General features: G+C 32.5%; 2 protein-coding genes across 2 annotated transcripts; one reads left to right on the top strand and one right to left on the bottom strand.

The window, feature by feature from the left end:
- Nucleotides 1-423: 423 nt before the first annotated feature.
- RYa (RYamide) lies at nucleotides 424-9,022 on the top strand. Its single transcript, XM_065513210.1, has 4 exons — nucleotides 424-578; nucleotides 4,307-4,480; nucleotides 4,583-4,766; nucleotides 8,818-9,022. Exons 1-4 carry the CDS (start codon nucleotides 455-457, stop codon nucleotides 8,957-8,959), a joined length of 624 nt encoding a protein of 207 aa, XP_065369282.1. The 5' UTR covers nucleotides 424-454; the 3' UTR covers nucleotides 8,960-9,022.
- An 8,079-nt stretch (nucleotides 9,023-17,101) lies between these two features.
- Nucleotides 17,102-18,673, bottom strand: LOC135961373 (uncharacterized). The gene is made up of 2 exons (XM_065512872.1): nucleotides 17,315-18,673; nucleotides 17,102-17,254 (listed from the first exon to the last, which is right to left on the bottom strand). Exons 1-2 carry the CDS (start codon nucleotides 18,671-18,673, stop codon nucleotides 17,102-17,104), a joined length of 1,512 nt encoding a protein of 503 aa, XP_065368944.1.
- Nucleotides 18,674-20,248: the final 1,575 nt, after the last annotated feature.

Below are 20,248 nucleotides of genomic sequence, written 5' to 3'. Positions count from 1 at the left end.
TGACTTAGCCTATTTGTCATAAAATTTCGGACAGTTTTTCACATATTAATTTTAAATAAATGCAATTATGTAAAGCTAATATATCCCATTAAAATAAGAATATTTAAATCAAAACATTTTTACAACTTTTTGGCATCTCTCCGCAAAATGTATAAAGGGGACTTAGCGCCTTTACCCTATCAGCTAATGATATCAAGGCTGCTTTGTATTTAGAAAAAAATTATACAAACTCAAAAACACTTCCTTATTTTTAAATTTGTTTCTTTCTCAACTTCAATATCAAATATTATCATAATAATGTTGTTGTTTTTATTATTATTTTATTACAGTTCTTTTCCGCCATCATCTACAATAACCAGTGACTGGCTTTGCTGTAAACGATTTAACTCTTGTACTTTTCTTCTTGGAATCTATACTTCGTCATACTCACAGTATTTTTAATATTTTAAGCAAAATGGTTGATGCGAAATCCTTGTGTCACTTGACAATTTTATTGCTGTCATTCTGTTTTATGGTGGTTAAATGCAGTTTAGAGCCCACAGATCAATTTATTGATAATCCCACAGATACAAAACAAGGTAAGTAAGATGAAAGATATACATACTTACAAACATATTTAAATACGTATGTACATCGATTGTATATAAATAACATGAACATAAAAACAATATTTGCATCATTTTGTAAAAAAAAAAAAAAAATTGGTTGGAATTTAAACATCTTTTAAATAGCTAATTTCATATTTATGATGTTTGGTAACATAGAGAAATACACATAGAGTGGAAGTTTGCAAAAAAAAAAAACTGAAACAAACAAAAAATACTCAAAAAAGTAACACATATTATCATGCTGAAAATTTTCACACAATTTTCATCACGATTTATGTTTTTGACAGAAGAGTTTCCGTTCTATCTGTATTTCTCTAGGTTGTGTGATAAACCAGTAGTTCCCAACAACTGTCAATTCTAGTTATAGTATTAGCTATCTAACTAACTAATTATTTTAACATAAGCGTGTCCCAGCCGGAAGTCGATTGATCTTACATTAATTACAAAGATTTATACCCTCTTTACATGAGGACATTTCTTGCTAATTGTCTCTCCAATAGATGAATTCATAGGGGTAAAATAACTACTTTCTAAAGTGCAGTCCAAAAATAGTTTAAAGTGACTACACCCAAGATTACTTAGGGACACTAAAGAGACAACTGACTTCACGCTAGATGAATGCATAAAACAAAATTGACTTCTCTCTGCATTTTTGTAATTTTTGAATCTCGATGTTACCAACGTTTTATTCTAATTAGAAATAAGTAAAAGTGTTAAATGTTATATTTTTTTATAATCACTACCAATATAATACGGGAAGCTATGACCATTTATGGGCCGATCTTCATAAAATTCGATTTGTATGTACAATACATGAAGATTACATGTGTTTTTCGGATGTGGACATTATATAGGGGCAATGGTAAAATACAAACCGATCCAAAGAAAATATAGTTTTTTACATGAAACTTACTTTTTCTGAATTTTTTATGTACATATACTGCTAATCTATAGACATTTATGTACATACAATAGCGTCATATTCGGGGAATATATTTTAATTGGTACTGGTAGAAATCATGAACCAATTCTTACCATTGTCTACGGAGCTTTTTATTCCTTTTATCTTAGGAATAACGTGTGGAAATTTTTAATTTAGTATCTGCAACATATTGTTACGTTTTAACCTTTTCAAAACGCTGGTTTATTTCCTTTAAATAAACCGGATACCTTTGATTGCAAATAAAAGCCGTTTAGTAGTTTGAAAATGGTAACAACTCTTTATTTATTCAAATGTACAACAACAGAATTAAATAGTGACTCAATGTTTTTTATACACGTTTGTAAATTCGCAGAAATACAGACACAATTTATAATGTACACGAATTTACTTGAAAAAAAAAAACACAACACACTTTAAGGCACTCAGTTGATGTTTATTCGAAAAGCGTCTCTGATAAACTGACTAACGACTGCAACCTCTGCCACTATTTATAACACTGCCATCTGCACTCTAGATTGCTCTTTAACTGTCAAAGTTCGAATATTCTAGATCTTAATAATACATACGCCATCTGTGGTGTACTTTCTACAATGTTCTTTAACTGAATATTCGAATTCAAACAGCGTTGCCAACTTACGATCAATGGTCAACTGAAAGCTTTTATTTAATAATGCCCACAGATATGTTACAGTTTGCTATTACAGCACTGTTATTTGAAAGCATTATGCTACTTTTAAATCAGCCCTTAAAATCGTTATATTTGAATTCAAGTACAATTTCGTAACAGTATTTAAAGAAAATTGCAAAAAAGTTTTGAAAAATATAAAAGTTTTTGAGGTTCTCTCATATTTGAGTCCATAACTTTGTTTCTAATCAACAAAAAATATCTGAGAAAAATTTCATCCCATAAGTGCTTTCAACAGACAATATAATAATTTCCTACACACGTCGAGGAATACTCTCAACAAGTTTTGAACAATAAGTAATATCCATCTCATTCCATTTCGGTTATACGTATTTTATCCTAAAGTTTCATACCTTCCGGCTGCTGCAATTTCCTTTTTGACATGGACCACACATTATCAATGGGTCTTAAACGTGGGATTTGTTCTGGTCACTCCATTACAGGAAACTCTCGGGGTTTCAGCCAGTTTTTTAATAATTTTAGCTTAATATCATCAGCGTTATATTCCAACCGAACCACCGTAACAGATATATTTTCAGCCGGTAGTTCATTGATTTGTGCTAGTGGTTCAACACAAAAGTATGAGAAACATCTGCAACCCCCCATGTTTAACTATTTCATTGACTTGGTGGGACCAAATATAATTATTGCTATCAGATTTAAATCTGTTTATTTTCGTTTCATCTGTCCATAAAATTAGTTGCCAGTTGCAGGATTCATGTAATTTTTTTTTCTTCTAGGACCAGCACTAAGGGGTAGTATTTGTGAAAATTCGATATGAACTTTCTACATTGAAAATGACAGGAAACCCTTCGGTTTCAGCGAATCAATAGAGTTGGATACCCTATTGTCACTACGCGGTCGAGAAGCTCCAAAATAGACTTTGAAGCACCGGCCCATACATGGGAGTTGCATTCCATTTTCTGTCGGATGTAACCTTTTAATTTTGATATTTAATTTTTGCTTTTTTGTCGGGAATAATGCGATGTTCTTTAAGAGATCTCCGCACAGTTGTAACACTAAAATTGCATTTATTTATTTTAATAGTTTCTTCTGGGAACTTAATATTCTTTGTCGGCTATTTTTCAATGTAATTATGGTTGGCTACCGATTCAAAATGGTTAAAAGGTAACGGCAACGCTAATTTGTATTATTTAACTTAACGGTATTTGCTCTTATTTCAGTAACGCTAATTTCATCAAATTTGTATTTGAAACTGAGTCGAAATTGAAACTGGCTGAAATCAGTCCATTCTCAACTAGCCCGCATGCAAATGACTTCCCGAAATAGGATTTTATCGGTCAGAATTCAACAGAAATTAGTTTCATAGCCCCCATATAAGGCCACTTCCGAAAATCACTCACGATAATAAATCATTGAAATTTTAAAAGAAAAATTAATTTAATTTACTTAGTGTAGGGTATTATTTGGTCGGACTTGACCGACGATACTTTCTAACTTGTTATAAATTAAATGATTTATAAAATATCGGTAACGGTATATAATGCTAATATGCAGTTAACGGTGGCTTAGCGGTAGCGGTAGTTGAACTAAAACCGTATTTTAGGGTAACTTAGCGGTAAAGTTAGCCAACCTTTGTGGTAAAAAATCGGTATCTTCTAAATCATTTTATGCAAATGAAATACAACAGAAATAAGTTTCATATAGAAATAAAACACACGACCCAATTTGATGACGTATTGGTCATTGGCTCCCATATAAAGACCTCCCATGTAAAGCTCCCTAATCAAACTATAGTCCCAATAAGTATGTCCTACTCCTTAGATTTTATTTTTGATGGGTCTTTAAAAGTAACAAAAAAGTGTTCACCTTTGATCCATAGTGCACAACCGAAACATCATTTAAATTAGAGCACAGAACTAAAGTTAAATAACAAGTAAACAATTAATTAAACATGTACATCTTAAATAACCAAAAATAACTTTGTAATTAAAAACCCAGCTAAAAATGTTTATTTGCATTTTTCTCTGCACCAACTTTTTCTAACATGTTTCTATTTTCTTTTTCCTTAACGCTTTTGGTTTTTGCTGGCTATGGTAATTCGAGCAGATGCGTTAACATTGCACAAACGACCATCATTCTTTGTTGGCAGTCGTTATGGCAGATCTGGTTCATCTTCATCGTCAGGTTCATCATTGTATGCCACCTCAAAGACACGTCGCTTAAATGTTGTACCACGCAACGATAGATTTTTCTTGAGTTCACGTTACGGCAAAAGAGCGGGTATGGATTTTTTACCAAATTACACTAATAACAAACATATAAATGATAATTCTATACTCGTACCATTGTTGTCGACACCATATGAACAAGCTTTGATTTCAGAAATCTCAACCGGTACACAATTGAGCAATAAGCCCATACCACAACAACAGCAACAACAACAACAGCAGCAGCAACAACAACAGTTAGATGATGTGTTACAGCAACAATCATCATCCCTACCACCCTACGCCTACATGTCATGCGTTTATACCGGATTACAAAATTATTACCGTTGTAACAGCATGTAAGTTAAAAGGTTAGAAAAACACAATTTTTTTACTTAAACTTTTTAAATAAGAGCTCTGTTTTATGGTAACAATAGAGTGGTTTTTGTTTTGATTTTCAAATATCGGTTGTACTAAATGCTTGTACTAAACTAATTAATAGAGATTTTTAAATTGCGTGAAACTTGAACTGCATTAGTTTTAAATCAAAAGCTACAGTACTCTGACCGATAGTTGTGTCAAATCTCAAAAAAATGTCACTCTAGTGTTCAAAAGAGACAGGAAAATCACTATTGAATACCCTCTAACATTGATAACTATAATGATTAGATCTTGAAATGCTGCTGAACTCTATCCAAGTACCAAAGTACTTTTTTATGATTGAAAGAACTTAATCATTGGTCGAAATTATAAGGTCTTATACTTTTTGTTCTGTTTATCCAAAATTACAAATAGTATTGATTGATGTTATTGTCTAAAATAATTGTTGCTCAAACATTGTCCAGATAAGAATCTTTTTCTGTCGTTTTATTACAGTTAGTTCTATTATAAACCGAAATATCGAAATTCACTTGTCAAAATGTCATTTCGGTGAACGGAGTGTTATGGACTAGTCAGCTTTTTCTGCTTTTGTTCCAACAAAAGTGAATAATGAATATGATAACTAACAATTTAGTATTTATACCCTACACCACCATAGTGGGGAGGGTATAATGCGTTTGTGCAGATGTTTGTAACGCCCAAAAATATTAGTCTAACACCCACCTTAAAGTATACCGATCGACTTAGAATCGACTTTCTGAGTCGATTAAACGATGTCCGTCCGTCCGTCTGGTCGGCTGGCTGGCTGTCCATGTAAACCTTGTGCGCAGAGTACAGGTCACAATTTTGAAGATATTTGAATGACCGCTTCCGAAAATCACTTTAACGTGCATAAATCGCTTAAAAATGTTGGTATACACACAAAATTCAACATAGTTAACTTTAATATAGACATAAATCACACGACCTAATTTCATGGTGATCGGTCCATAATTGGTCATAGCCCCCATATAAGGCCCACTTCCGAAAATCACTCAAAAATATAAATTATTGAAATTTTAAAAGAAAAATGTTTTTGCTCTTTTACTTAGTGTAGGGTCGGTCAAGCCCGACCATACTTCCTTACTTGTTTTTCTTTAAAATAAAGTAATTTTTTTTTGTTCTGAAAATTGTTTTTCAGGTGAGACAATATTTAATTTTAACGGTCCATATATTTTTAGAGACTTCTGGCAGAGCTGTAAATGAATCATTAATTTTTGAATTAAATCGCGAATTATTCATGCACTGAATTAAACAAATTTTAATTAATTCTTTTCTCACAAAAAAATTAATTCAATAAAATTTGAGTCAATTCAAATTAATTTGGTAAAAATTAATTGCAATTCATTTGCATTTAAAATGAATTTGTCAAAATGAATTGCAATTCACTTCCAATTCATTTGAATTGATTGAAATTTGAATTGATTTTGAAAGTAAATCTACAGTAATCACTGTCGTTTTGGTATTCAACTAATTTTTATATAAAAGACAGCAAGCATTACTGTCGTTTGGTATATCACCTTGTATAGTCCAAAGACAAAAAATTCTTAGATTTAAAATTCCCATGATATACTGGAATTGTCAGGTAGCGGCATAATAGGAATTGAATTATTAGGTATCGGCGAAAATCCTATCAAAATGGGAAAATATTGTTTATTTGCTAAAAGAAACTTAAATTTTTATTTTTCATTTTAACTCCTTTTTAGAAATTCATTTGAATTGAAAATGAATTGAAATTCATTTCTGCCTAATTCGTTTGAATTGATTCAAATTTAATTCTTTTTTGTTGTGAAAAGAATTAATTAAAAATTTAGACAATTCGTAAGGAATTAAAAAAGAATGATTCATTTACAACTCTGACTTCTGGTTAGATTTGAAAAATGAATTCATGAATTATTCATAGAGAATTTTCGGTGGCGGTTCCCTAATGGTTTGAGTTACGTTTAGCTCAAATGGAACCATAAAGATATGGTTTCCTTCAACTAGAATGAATAGTTTGGAGTTCCAGGAGTGATCTCATTAAATTTGGAAGAACACCTCGAAAAAAATTATGCCCAGATCAACTCCGACTTCATTTGGACAACATGAATTGTCAGTTATGTAGAACATATGAGAACTGCTTGTGCGGCAAGTTTATTCTGCAAACTATCAGTATAATTCGGTTATTCCGAGCCAAAAGATTAAATGCCAAGAATGAATCAAGCCAATATCGGATACTCCGTCCTGCTTTAATCGAAACAAATAGTAGTCGAACGGGGCAACGTCTGGACAATACAGCGGGTGAGGCAAATACTTCCCAACCATTTCATTTTAAATAGTTTTTAACAGGTATTTCAACAAGTATCTGAGTGTTGTCATGATGAATTGTTACAGTTACATGTCTGGCCACATATTCTGGGCGTTTGCCTTCGGTGTATAATCGGTTGGATGGCCGGGCTTCACATACGATCTCTTACTTTTTGGGTTAATGAAGCCATTTTAATCGCAAGTAACGATTCGGTGCAAAAAATATTATTTTCTTTTATAGCGTTCAATCATCATTTCGGACATGCAAATTCGTCTTTCAAAGTCTCTCGGTCTGAATTCGTATAGCACCCAATTTCCCTGATTTTAGATGAATCCTGCTGCTCGCGAATATTTTTAAATTGCTGCTTGAGTAGCACCTAATGATTTTGCAAGTTCTTGTTGAGTTTTACAACAATCTTCAGTGAGTAATGCCTCCAATTCATGGTCTTCAAACTTTTTTGGCTGGCCTAGCCGATCGTTGTCTTCCGTGTCAAAATCACAACTTCTGAACCGCATAAACCATCTCTCGCACGTTATAACCGATGGACCACATTCACTATAAGTTTTGATGTGCAATCGGTGCCTCCAAAAACTGAAGGAATTAATTACTCTATGAAGATTGTTATCAAATTCAAGAGGAGCTTGCCAAATCATTGAGACCTACTCAAACATCAATTTCAGGATTCATCCAAAAGCAAGGAAGTTTTTTACCATTCGAATTGAAGCCGAGAGACTTTAAAATACGATTTTGTACATCCGAATTGATGCTTGAACGCTATAAAAGAAAATCATTACTTGCGATGAAAAATGGATCCATTACAATAACCCGAAGCCTAAGAGATCGTATGTGAAGCCCGGCCAACCATCCTATTTATTATGAGATGCTGACATTTGACCAGGGTGTCGATTCTAGTTCTGTGAAATGGTGAAATTAAAAGTTTTTTTATAATTTCATAGAGCTTATGATTTTCGTTGTTTTCATATGAAAACAACAAGTGCAATGAAACAAATTGAAAGAACGGGAATCGCAATTTGTAATTTTGAAATCATTATAGTTTTTTTTTCATTTCACCGTTTCACAGAAACAGAATCGACCCCCAGACCATCACATGGAACCTGTACCGAAAAACGGCCAGACATGAAACCGTAATATTCCACATGATGCAATAGCTTATAGTCCAGACCTTGCCCCGAACGATCTCTCTGGGATACGCTTAACCTAAGAACAGAATATCCGAAATTCGCTTGTTTTGTTCTTGGCCTCAAAAGATGAGCAGATCTTTTGGCTCGGAATCCATATGTTGCCAGAATGATGGGAAAAGGTAATATCTAGCAATGGCCAATACTTTGAATAAATTTATATTGTACAAATGATGCAAAATAAAAGTTAAAAAATAATTTGAAGCTCTGATTAAATAAACACCATCTGTTCTATATGTAATTCGATTTTTTCATTAAAATTACATTAAAATACTGATAAAACGGTTCATATTTATAAAAGTAACCAGAACAATAACATGTTCACACTCAACGAAGTCAAAATTTACAGCATGCGGTCAATTATTTAGAAGATAAATACGTATTTTTGCTCCACCCTATAATGTTAGAGGGTATTTCAAGTGACACAAAAATTTAACATAAATTTATAACGGGTATTTTTCGTGTACCCTTTTTGCTTCTTTTTATCTCTCTCTCTATTTACAGTAATTCAATGTTTTATTTTAAAAATGCTGGAATTAACGATGACGAAAATGAAGTACTCTCCACTGATGCTACTGGTGCTGCTCTGCTTACTGACGACAATGATGATGACGATAATGATGTTGATGATGACGATAAAAAGTAAAGATTATATTTTACAACAACTACAAACAGATACACATATACATAAATATAAATACAAATACAAACACACATAAACATAAACATACATACAAAGGGAAAAATATTTAATTCCTTAACTTCCCATATGAAATCAAAATCAAAAAAAAATTAAAATAAAATTAAAAAGCGAAAAGCAAAATACCCTTTTAAATATAAAATATAAATAAAATTTAGAAATTATACTAAATAAAATGAATATACATACAAACAAACATACTATAAATGTTCTTAATTTTGTTTATTATGTTAAAATAGTAAATGTACTTGTAAAAATATTATAAAATTATGTGAAATGAAACTAGAATTAAAATTTAATTTACAATTCAAACAAAACAACAAAAAATTCAATTAACACACACAACACAGGGCTGGATAAATTTTAATTCTAGTGAAATGTATTTTTAATTTATTTTTTTCATTTTCACTTTCTTTTTGTACCTATTTATTATATTTGTATATAGTTAACACCAAAATCCAACTAATATAATCTATTGTTATAAAATAACATTAATTAACTAAAATACAATATAAAAACAAAACTAATTACATCTATATATACAGACGATATACAACAAATAAAAACTACAAAATTTATGGTTTAATCAATTGATAATTGTTTAATGAATGGTGGAAAAAATGTACCAGGCTTGTGACATGACATTTAAACAAATTTTATTAGTGTCTTTGTTAAGCAAATTTGCCGAATATTCATTATAAAAACAACACATTATTTATACATTGTTAACAAAATTTAATAACAATTAAATATTAATTAGCTATAAACGATTATGTATTATAAAACAAACAAAAAACAAAAATAACTTTAAATAAAAATATTTATGAAATAATAAAAACTGATAAAAAAAACAATATAAAAGCACAAATGCGAAAATAAAGCAAATCAAAAGAAAATTTTATAAAGTGTTTTATTTTAAATGAAAAATTAATTTGAATGTTGTTTATTAGAACCTAATCACAAATAGCAACCGTCCCTATCCCCGACAAACCGGTCTCACAACTACACCTTTTGCAATTGATAATAAGAACTTTTCAATTCAATTCAGAAAATATCAATTGCAATTAAGATTTTTCATTTAATATTCAGAAAATCCCAGTTGAAAATGAGATTTTTAATTTCAAATTCCGAATAGAACAATTGATAATGAGAATTTTCATTTATAATTTGAAAAAGAAAAATTGAAATTGAGAATTTTCATTTAAAATTCGGAAAAGCTCAGTTGAAAATTATAATTTTTTATTTGAAATTAGGAAAATAACAACTGTAAATGAGATTTTAATTTGGTATCCTTGCAAAAAAAAGAACATAGACATTTTTTTAAATTCTGTCAAGCCCGACCATACAATACCCTACAATACCCTTTAAAAATATCAATAATTTATATTCGTGAATGATTTTCGAAAGTGGGCCTTATATGGGAGCTTTGACCAATTATGAACCGATCACCATGAAATTAGGTCGTGTGATTTATGTCTATATGAAAGTTAACTATGTTGAATTTTGTGTGTATATTAACATTTTCAAGCGATTTATTCACGATAAAGTGATTTTCGGAAGCGGGTCTAAATGGGAGCTATGACTAATTATGGACCGATCGTAACAAAATTTGGTGACATGAATTTTGTATATATAAAACTTATTTGGAGCGGAATTTGTGGAGATACATATATAAATTAAACATTTATGACCGATAAAGTTCAATTTCGGGAGGACATTTGTATGGGGGCTAGGTGAAATAATGGACCGATTTTAGCCAGTTTCAATAGGCTTGGTCCTTGGAAAAGTAATATGTACCAAATTTGATCGAAATATCTTCAAAATTGCGACCTGTACTCTGCGCACAAGGTTTACATGGACAGCCAGCCAGCCAGACGGACGGACGGACATCGTTTAATCGACTCAGAAAGTGATTCTAAAAAAATCATGTATATATAAGTTTGTCATTCCGTTTGTAATTTCCACAATAAAATTTTCTGACCCTATAAAGTATATATATTTTGGATCCTTATAGATAGCGGGGTCGATTAAGTCATGTCCGTCTGTATGTCTGTTGAAATCAATTTTCTGCAGACCCTAGATATCTTCGGGATCCAAATCTTCAATAATTCTGTCAGACATGCTTTCGAGAAGTTTTCTATTGGCTGAGATATGAGGAAAAACCAGGACAATCTCGATTTTTGACCTATATCTGGATTACTAAGTCATTAATATAGACAATAATATCCATATTGATATAATACATATTTCAAAGACCTTTGCAACGACGTATATAAGACCATAGTAAGTTGGACCTACAAGGGGTCAAAATCGGAAAAAAAAATTTTAACCCAAATTTTTTTTTTCACAAAAAAATTTTTTTTTTTCACAAAAAAAAATTAAAAATCAAAAAAATTTTCTTTAAACTTTAAAAAAAAATTAAATTTAAAAAATTTAAAATAACGACTCAAAAAAAAATTTTTTTTCAAAAAAATTAAAAATACAACTTTGGAAAAATAAATAAATTTTGTTTAACTAAAAATATTTAAAATTTGTATTTTGAAGTATAATTTGGTGAATATAGCTCTCTTACTTGTTTTTGACCATATTGATTCAATGGGGTTGAGCATTTTGGAATATGGGCTCAACCTTACCTAAGTTGTTTCTGAGTTTTCGAATAATTTCTCAAGTTTGCTGTGACATGATACATTATCCGTGCTTGCACGGCCACAACGAAATTTGGTAAACAATTTTTTACCATTGAAACTGATGGTGCAGAGTTCCCTTGATAAATACAAGCCCAAATCCTCCCATTTTTGAAGAATATCATTTACATACTCATTTGCAGCAGTCGTGTGAAAAAGACCTCATATTTTTAATTGAGCTTCTCTGAATTTAAAGTAAAAATTCTCAATTTCAATTGTTCTTTTCCGAATTTTAAATGAAAATTCTAATTTTCAATTGTTTTTTTCCGAATTATAGTTGAAAATGGTGTAGTTCCATATAACTAGTTTGTTGAAATCAACTTTACGAAGCCTTCGAATAACTTACAAACAATCAATGATACATTCTGGTTCCGTTGCTTTTTATAGCCACCATAAAAAGGGGGTATATTGATTTTGACATTCCGTGGGTAAAAAAATCAGAGCCTGAATAAAAAACACAGGTTTTAGAACAAAAAAAACAAATATTTTAATTTTTTAAATAGTCTCATTTGAGCTCTATGCACTCTGTGCAACGTTTCTCCAATTTGTTTATCCCTTCCAAAAAATAAGATTTGACAAGATCATCATAGGCATTTTTTGTGAGATGATTTCATCGTTAAAGTCAAATCTATTTCCGTCGAGACATACCTTCAGGTTTGGAAACAAGAAATAGTCACTCGGTGAAAAATCCGGAGAATAGGGCAGAAGAGGAAGCATTTCGTAGCCTAATTCCTGGATTTTTGCCATGGAAACTGTACAAGTGTGTACCCGATTGTGAGCAATCTCATACCCAAGTGATCATTCAAAATTGAAACCACTGAGTCGTGGCTTCCACAATCTCTCGTACTTTTGGGTGTAGACACCTCAACTGGGCGTCCACAACGTTCGGCATCTTCATTGCTTGTACGACCACAACAAAATTCAGTAAACCACTTTTTTACCATTGAAATTGATGGTGCAGAGTTCCCATAGTATTTATCAAGATTAACCTTTATTTGACTGATGGTTTTTTTTCTCCAATTTTGCAATTTCTCCTCAAGCTTGTTCAAACTATGACAAGAGTTAACTGACAGATGTCTGTTGGCAGCGCCAGTGTTGCCCTTTCAGCCGGGAAATTCAAAAAGTCGTGGACTTATTGACCCACCTTCGCATTCGAAAATAAATAGACAACTATGAGATAATGGAAGCAGTCTTTTTTTTGTCCCTAGGACAAATTTGTCCCGCTGTTTGTAAAAATAAAACTGGCAACCCAATCTGAGACATAGTTTTAAAAGGGTTAGATTGAAGAATTTTTCAACATCAATTGGAGATACGAAAATTGGATCGTTCGTTTCTTGTGATTCAAAAATATCGCGAAAATAGCGATCTCCTTTTTGTGTGTGATATTCGCAAATCATAAAGAATGATTAAGACGGAATTGGAATCAATGAAAATTACAATTTTTTTCAGGAAAAGTTTGGAATTTTTTAGAAAAATCATATGACAACTAACTGGCGTCAGGTACCAATTTCAGTATACTTTTTTTAAGATGACCGCCACTGCAACCGTTATGAAACTCCTTCATTACTTCGTTGATTTTAGAGGACGCACCTGTATTTCTCGCCGGTTTGCCGTATGCACTTTCTTATATACGGTATAGGCGGCCATTTATCAACTGTACTATCTTAGTGTTTAAAGTCCAAATTTAAATTAACTCAACTCAGATTTGTTCCCACTTTTTTCAGTTCCCCCACTGTGCGTTGTTTTATTGAAATAATAATATTGACCTTTATTTTTTGACGTATTTCAAAATTCTCATTTTTAATATTTTGGTTTATAAATAAAACTAACAGTAATCAACTCTATTGAACCAAACAATACTATTTGTAGTTTTGGATAAACAGAACCAAAACAAGTAAGAGAGCTATATTTGGCTGTGCCGAATCATAGATACCCTTCACCAAATTATATTTAAAAATTATTTTTTAAAAAAAAATTTTTGATGAAAATAAAATTCGTGTAAAAATTTTTTTTCCCGATTTTGACCCATTGTAGGTCCAACTTACTATAGCTTTATATACATCGTTGCAATGGACTTTAAAATATCTATCAATCCATATTGTCTATATTAATGACTTAGTAATCCAGATATAGATAAAAAATAAGCCTAAAATCGAGGTTTTCGACAAAATCTATTTTGTCGATTTTAAATAGTAACCGAGCCGAAAGAATACCCGACATATTGATGTATGAATCATGAATGTAAGTTATTTAGGGGCTACGGAAAGTTGATTTCAACATACAGACGGATATGGCTATATCGACTTCGCTATCTATAACGATCCAGAATATATATACTTTGTGGGGTCGCAAATGAAAAATGTAGAAATTACAAACGGAATGACAAACTTGTCACTCATGGCGAAGGGTATAAATATGTGACCTTATTATTTTGACGTGCACTTTATATTAAATTGTTTGTCTTTTTTTGTTCTTACGAAAATGTTAAATGTTAAATATATCAAATAAGAATTCACTGAAACAGTTATGTATTTCATCAAATATGTTAACAGTACGAACGTACCTTAATAAAAACAATTTAGTGTAATTGTCTTAATCTAAAAGAATTAATTTAACACATGATTAAATGTAATAATGCCTCAGATAATACCAGTTGCAACTTGCAACTCATGCATGTACATTAGGGTGGCCCCGATTGTATGGAGGAAAATAAGGTGTCGATGTTCCTAACTACAATAAAATGAAAATTTATTTTGTATTAGGAGACCATACTTTTGAGTATTTGGTGAGCTGGATCAACGGATAATAATCATTTCCAAATTCCTCGCAAAGGAAATATATGAAATATTGGTATCATGTTAAAGGTCGATATTCGAACTTTCCAATGTGAAGCGTATCCCAGAGATATCGTTCTGCATCGATCGAAACAAATAGTAGTCGGACGGGGCAAGGTCTGGACTATAGAGCGGTTATGGCAAAACTTCCCAACCACTTCATTCCAAATACTTTTTAACATGTGAACGAGCTTTTTCATGATGGAATATTACGGTTTCATGTCTAGCCGCATATTCTGGGCGTTTTACAGCCAATACTGATTTGAAACGAATCAGTTGCGTTCGGCCCTGTGATTGTCTGATCAGATTCCAGCAGCTCATAATAGATAGGACCCTTTTGCTCCCACCAAATACGGAGAATTACCTTACCGCAATGGATATTTAGGATATTTGATGTCGATTAGGCTGTTTGGCCGGGCTTCACATACGATATCTTACTTCGGGTTATCGTAATGGATCCATTTTTCATCGCAAGTAATGATTCAGTGAACAAATTATTTTCTTTTATAGCATTCAAACATAATTTTGGACATACAAAATCGTCATTCAAGGTCTCTCGGCTTCAATTCGTATGGTATCCAATTTCCCTGCTTTTGGATAAATTTGATGCTTGACTAGCTCCCAATGATTTTGCAAGCTCTTGTTGAGTTTTACAACAATCTTCATGGAGTAATGTCTCCAATTCTTGGTCTCCAAACTTTTTTTTTGCTGGTCTGGGTCTGGGCGGTCTTTGTCTTCCGTGTCAAAATCACCACTTCTGAACCGCACAAACTATCTCACTCACCATAACCAATGTTGAGCAATCGGTCTGCTTCAGCGGCACTTTTTTCAACAATTCGTTAGTACAAAATTCGACATTTTCAAAACTAAAAAAAAATTTAAAGACTTTTAGTAACAATACTTCATGTTTCCTTTGCGATTAATAAAGAAAATCATAAAAACCCTAAAAAAATAGCTTTGGATCCAAATCACTAAATACAGACAACAGCCCGGACAAACATTCTCTGAAACGATATCTTTCAATGAATTAAAGTTTTATTATACCCTTCACCTTCGTGATAGGTCCTCACATTCTTGACGGATATTGTCTTTAAGAGCTGCAAGTGTCTGAGGCTTGTTGACATAAACCCACGACTTCAAAAAGCCCCACAAATAGAAGTCTGCAGCGGTCAAATCAAGCGATCTTGCTGGCCATTGCAAATCGCCAAAACGGGAGATTAGGCGCCCGGGAAATGCATCCTTCAGCATATCGGTTGTGGCACGTGCAGTGTGTGCCGTTGCACCGTCCTGTTTTAACCACATGTTTTCCAATCCCAATTCAAAAAGAACTCGTTGATCATTGCTCTGTAGCGCTCACCATTCACAGTAACCGTTTGGCCCGCGACGTCTTCGAAGAAAAAGGTCCGATGACTCCTCCAGCGAAAACAGCACACCATACAGTGACTCTGAGCGGGTGTAATGGATCTTCGTGGGTTACAGGCGGATTTTCAGTGCCCCAGAAGCATAAATTTTGCTAATTTACGTACCCGCTAAGATGGAAATGGGCCTCATCACTCATGATTATTTTTGATGAAAAATCATCTTCCTTATTGGTCAAATAAATAGTCAGCTATATTCCGCGTTCTGGAGCAGTATAGCGTAACATTGTTTATTAACATGTATTTCGCATGTGTTTACTACACAAATGTCAAAACAGAACTGACATTTATAACATTTTCTGATAGGAGGATTACTTTTGCGCCACATTGTAGATAGCGGAGTCGATTTAGCCATGTCCGTCTGTCTGTTGAAATCAATTTTCTGAAGACCCCTGATATCTTCGGGATCCACATCTTCAATAATTCTGTCAGACATGCTTTCGAGAAGTTTGCTATTTAAAATCAGCAAAATCGGTCCACAAATGGCTGAGATATGAGGAAAAAACCAGGACAACCTCGATTTTTGACCTATATCTGGATTACTATGTCATTAATATAGACAATATGGATATCTAATGATAGATATTTCAAAGACCTTTGCAACGACGTATATAAGACCATAGTAAGTTGGACCTACAATGGGTCAAAATCGGAAAAAATATTTTTTAACCCGAATTTTTTTTCACCCAAAAAAATTTAAAAAACAAAAAAAAATTTTTTAAATTTAAAAAAAAAAATTAAATTTAAAAAATTTTAAATTTAAAAAAACAATTCGAAATTTTTTTTTACAAAAAAATAAAAAACTACAAAAAAAAAATTTTGTTCATCTAAAAATATTTAAAATTTTTATTTTGAAGTATAATTGAAGGGTATATAAGATACAGCACAGCCGAATATAGCTCTCTTACTTGTTTTAGTTGGGAACATACACAACTTTTTTTGCAGTCATCCTAATGTACATTTGTATGAAAATATAAAGATGAAAAGAAGGGTTTGTGCTGGGTTGGTAGTCAGTGTAATGGGAATAATTAAACAAAAGTTGTTATACTTAATTTTCTTTTTAATTTTATAATAAAAGTTTATTGTTATTGGAATTTAATCATTGTATACAAAAATAAAAAAAATGCTAAATACAAATGCCAAAAACCCGTATTATAATTTGTCAGCAATTAACACATAACAACGTGGAGACAATTCCTCATCCATTATTTTTTCATAACGAACCTTGATTTTTAAATCCATTTTTAAGGCTGTCTCCTCCATATAACATAGACGATCATAGAGCACCAGGTTTTCGCAAAGTTTCTAAAGCAAAGAGAGATGATTTAAAAACCAGATGATCTGAATAATATTTGTAATATTTACCTGCATAGATGTTTGCAGACAGGTCAAACCCTCTGCCAATTTACCACCATTAGGATATTTTTCTATCAATTCACAAAATTTCTTACGATGTTGTGCTGACCAGACTACAAATTCATTTGTTGTCTTACTTTTCAAACTATACAGACGACTAAAAGTTTCAAAACTCTGCAATTGCTCAGCAGTCAGAGAATTTAATTCAATTTTTTCTTCTTTACGTTTAACAACAATAAATTCCAGCTCTTCATCCTTCAGTTTTATCGATTCTGCTACAGCTCTTAAAAACATCTCACTGCCATGCACATGATGCTCCGTGGGGGAACATTTGTTCCAACGTTTTAAAGTCTGTTGGCAGGCTAAACGTAGAAAGGGTCTATTTAAATACGTTGTAAAATCATCATTACATTCAGCATAATTAGCCTTGTCAGTGACATTGTCTTCATTGTCTAAGAGCACTTGTTTAAGACTTTCGCTTAAAGGAAAATTTCTAAACTTTAAAGCAGCAGCAGTAGTAGTAGCAGTATCATCACACACCTGTAACTTGTGATAACAACATGGCATAATGATTAGATGCTGTACTTCCGGTAGTTGTAGGAAGAGTTTCAGGGAGGTTATAGTTAAATCAGCACATGCATGTAAACCAATTATAACCACATTTGTGGCTATTTGTGGTGCTACATGTTGATAATTCAATTTAAAAACTTCCTCTACTGTTTTAACAATGAAATCTTTTGAACTCTCTGTTATAAATTGTTGTCTATATTGGATAGAGTTGATGGCAGTTGGCATATATGTTTTTACACGTTTCTCTGCCGCTTCCACACGATATGTATCAGCTTCTAAGCCCAAAATTAAGAGGTTTCTATTTAGTTTATATAACATCTCGCTTAAATAACCCAAACCAGAACCAAAATCTATTAGCACATATTTCTCTTGCTCTTCATTCTGATGCTCATCTTCATTTAATTTCAAAGTTTCTTTAACCACTGTTGCCAGTCTTTGTATTTCATGTTGCTTTTTAACATTCATCTTCTTAAGATTTTCCATTTTAATTGGCTTTTCCACATCTTGTGGTTCGTTGTAGGCTGCCAGAGGTATTAGTTCTGCTAACTTGTGGCGAAAGTTGTTTAAGCTTTCAACATTCAAATGGGTTAGTGGCTCATGTACGTAAGGAAATTTATTTAGTTCTTCGGTATTAATTTCTGTAAAGTAATCTTTGTACTCTTGTGGCATTTGATTTAATGTGCCGGCTTTTACGAAACCCGTGTTGGCTTCTCTGTAAATCCATGAATTTTTTTTAAGAAATTCGTTAACTTGTTGAAAATATTCATATGAGTTGATGAAACCATTTGGAAGAGACATAGCTGAAAGAAGATTTTTTTGTTACAATTAGAAACATTTGATTTTTCATATTGATATTACCAGATACAAAAAGTTAAGTTTAAAAAGGAAAGTTTCGTAACTGAAACAATTAATGGTATCGGCAACGGTTTAAAATACCCTACACCACCTAGGTGTTGCTGATGTTTGCAACGCCTATAAATAACAGTCACACACCACCATTTTCCTAATCGAAAAAAAAACAAATTAAAATTTCAAGTTCTGTATGGAAACTCATTTAATTTTTTCAACATAGTCTCCTTTGAGTTCTATACACTTTGTCCAACGATTGTTATCCCTTCCAAAAAAATAAGATTTGTCGATGTCATTAAAATAGATATTTGTTTGTGAGATGATTTCATCGTTGAAATCAAATCTCTTTCCGCGGAGCCATTTCTTCAGGTTTGGAAACCTGAAATAGTCACTCGGGGCTAAATCCGAAGAATATGACCGATGGGGGAGCAATTCGTGGATTTTTGCCATGGATACTGCACATGTGTGCACCCTTGCATTGTCGTGGTAAAAAATATCCTCATTAAATCAACCCAATAAGTTGACATAATATTAGCCGTTGATTGTTGTACCCATTTTGAGGTCGCCATGAATTTATTGGCTGACTGTTTGGTCTCTGTTGTGTTGTGATGGATCCACGGTTCATCCACGATTAAAAGGTCAAACATTCTTGCGAAGTTTACACACGATGGCGTTTCAGGTCGATTGTGAGGAAACTCAGCAGCCATCTTGCGGAAAGCTTTCTCATACCCAAATGATCATTTAAAATTGAAACCACTGAGCCATGTGAGATGATTATGGCTTTCACGATCTCTCGCACTTTCAATCTCCGATCGGCCATAGAACTCTATAGAACTTTCAGCATCTTTCGTGTTTGTCTGTAAAACACGTTTTTACCATTGAAATTGATGGTTATATTCCGCAAAAAAATAATGGTTAATGAGCTGACGAAATTCACTTTTTTTCCAATTTCTCAATGGTTGTCAAACACAAACTAAATGACGCAGCTTGTTCAAATTTTGACAGATGTCTGTTAAGGGGCGCAGTGTTTCCCATACAGTTATGAGGCAGGAAATTAAAAAAGTCTCGGACTTATTGACACACCCTCTTATACATATATTCAGATTTTAAAAAATAAGGAATTACGATTTTTTCAATATTTAACTTCGTCAAAAATTCCCGGGAATAAAAAGATTTCCAATTCGCTTGAAACGAAATATTTAGCAAAGAATTAACTAAACCTTTTGCTAAAGGAAAGCTATGAGGTGAAGTTTCCAGGTAGGCGTAATCAACCTAAATGGTGAACAACAAACTTCACGTTCAAAGATCTACTGTTAGAGGGTTGTTCAATATGGCCAAGCTCACATGGACAGGCTAACAATGACCTCGGTGTACATTCCGTCAATATATCACTCAGGTTATGAGGTACAGGAGAAGACGGCAACAAGTTCAACCTTTTGCTAAAGGAGAGCTATGAGGTAAAGTTTTTCCAGGTAAATGGTGAACAAAAAACTTCACGTTCAAAGATCGACTGTTTAAGGGTTG

The sequence above is a fragment of the Calliphora vicina genome, chromosome 5, assembly GCF_958450345.1.
Source record: "Calliphora vicina chromosome 5, idCalVici1.1, whole genome shotgun sequence".
Classification (NCBI taxonomy): Eukaryota; Metazoa; Arthropoda; class Insecta; order Diptera; family Calliphoridae; genus Calliphora; species Calliphora vicina.
This window is presented reverse-complemented; position numbering and strand designations above follow the sequence as displayed.

Excerpts from the sequence above, each read along its gene's own strand:
- RYa (XM_065513210.1), top strand. The coding sequence starts at position 455 with ATGGTTGATGCGAAATCCTTGTGTCACTTGACAATTTTATTGCTGTCA. Across the intron at positions 4,481-4,582 it reads ACGTTACGGCAAAAGAGCGG|AAATCTCAACCGGTACACAA; the intron begins GTATGGATTTTT and ends CTTTGATTTCAG. Across the intron at positions 4,767-8,817 it reads TATTACCGTTGTAACAGCAT|TAATTCAATGTTTTATTTTA; the intron begins GTAAGTTAAAAG and ends CTCTATTTACAG.
- LOC135961373 (XM_065512872.1), bottom strand. The coding sequence starts at position 18,673 with ATGTCTCTTCCAAATGGTTTCATCAACTCATATGAATATTTTCAACAA. Across the intron at positions 17,255-17,314 it reads GTCTGCAAACATCTATGCAG|AAACTTTGCGAAAACCTGGT; the intron begins GTAAATATTACA and ends TCTTTGCTTTAG.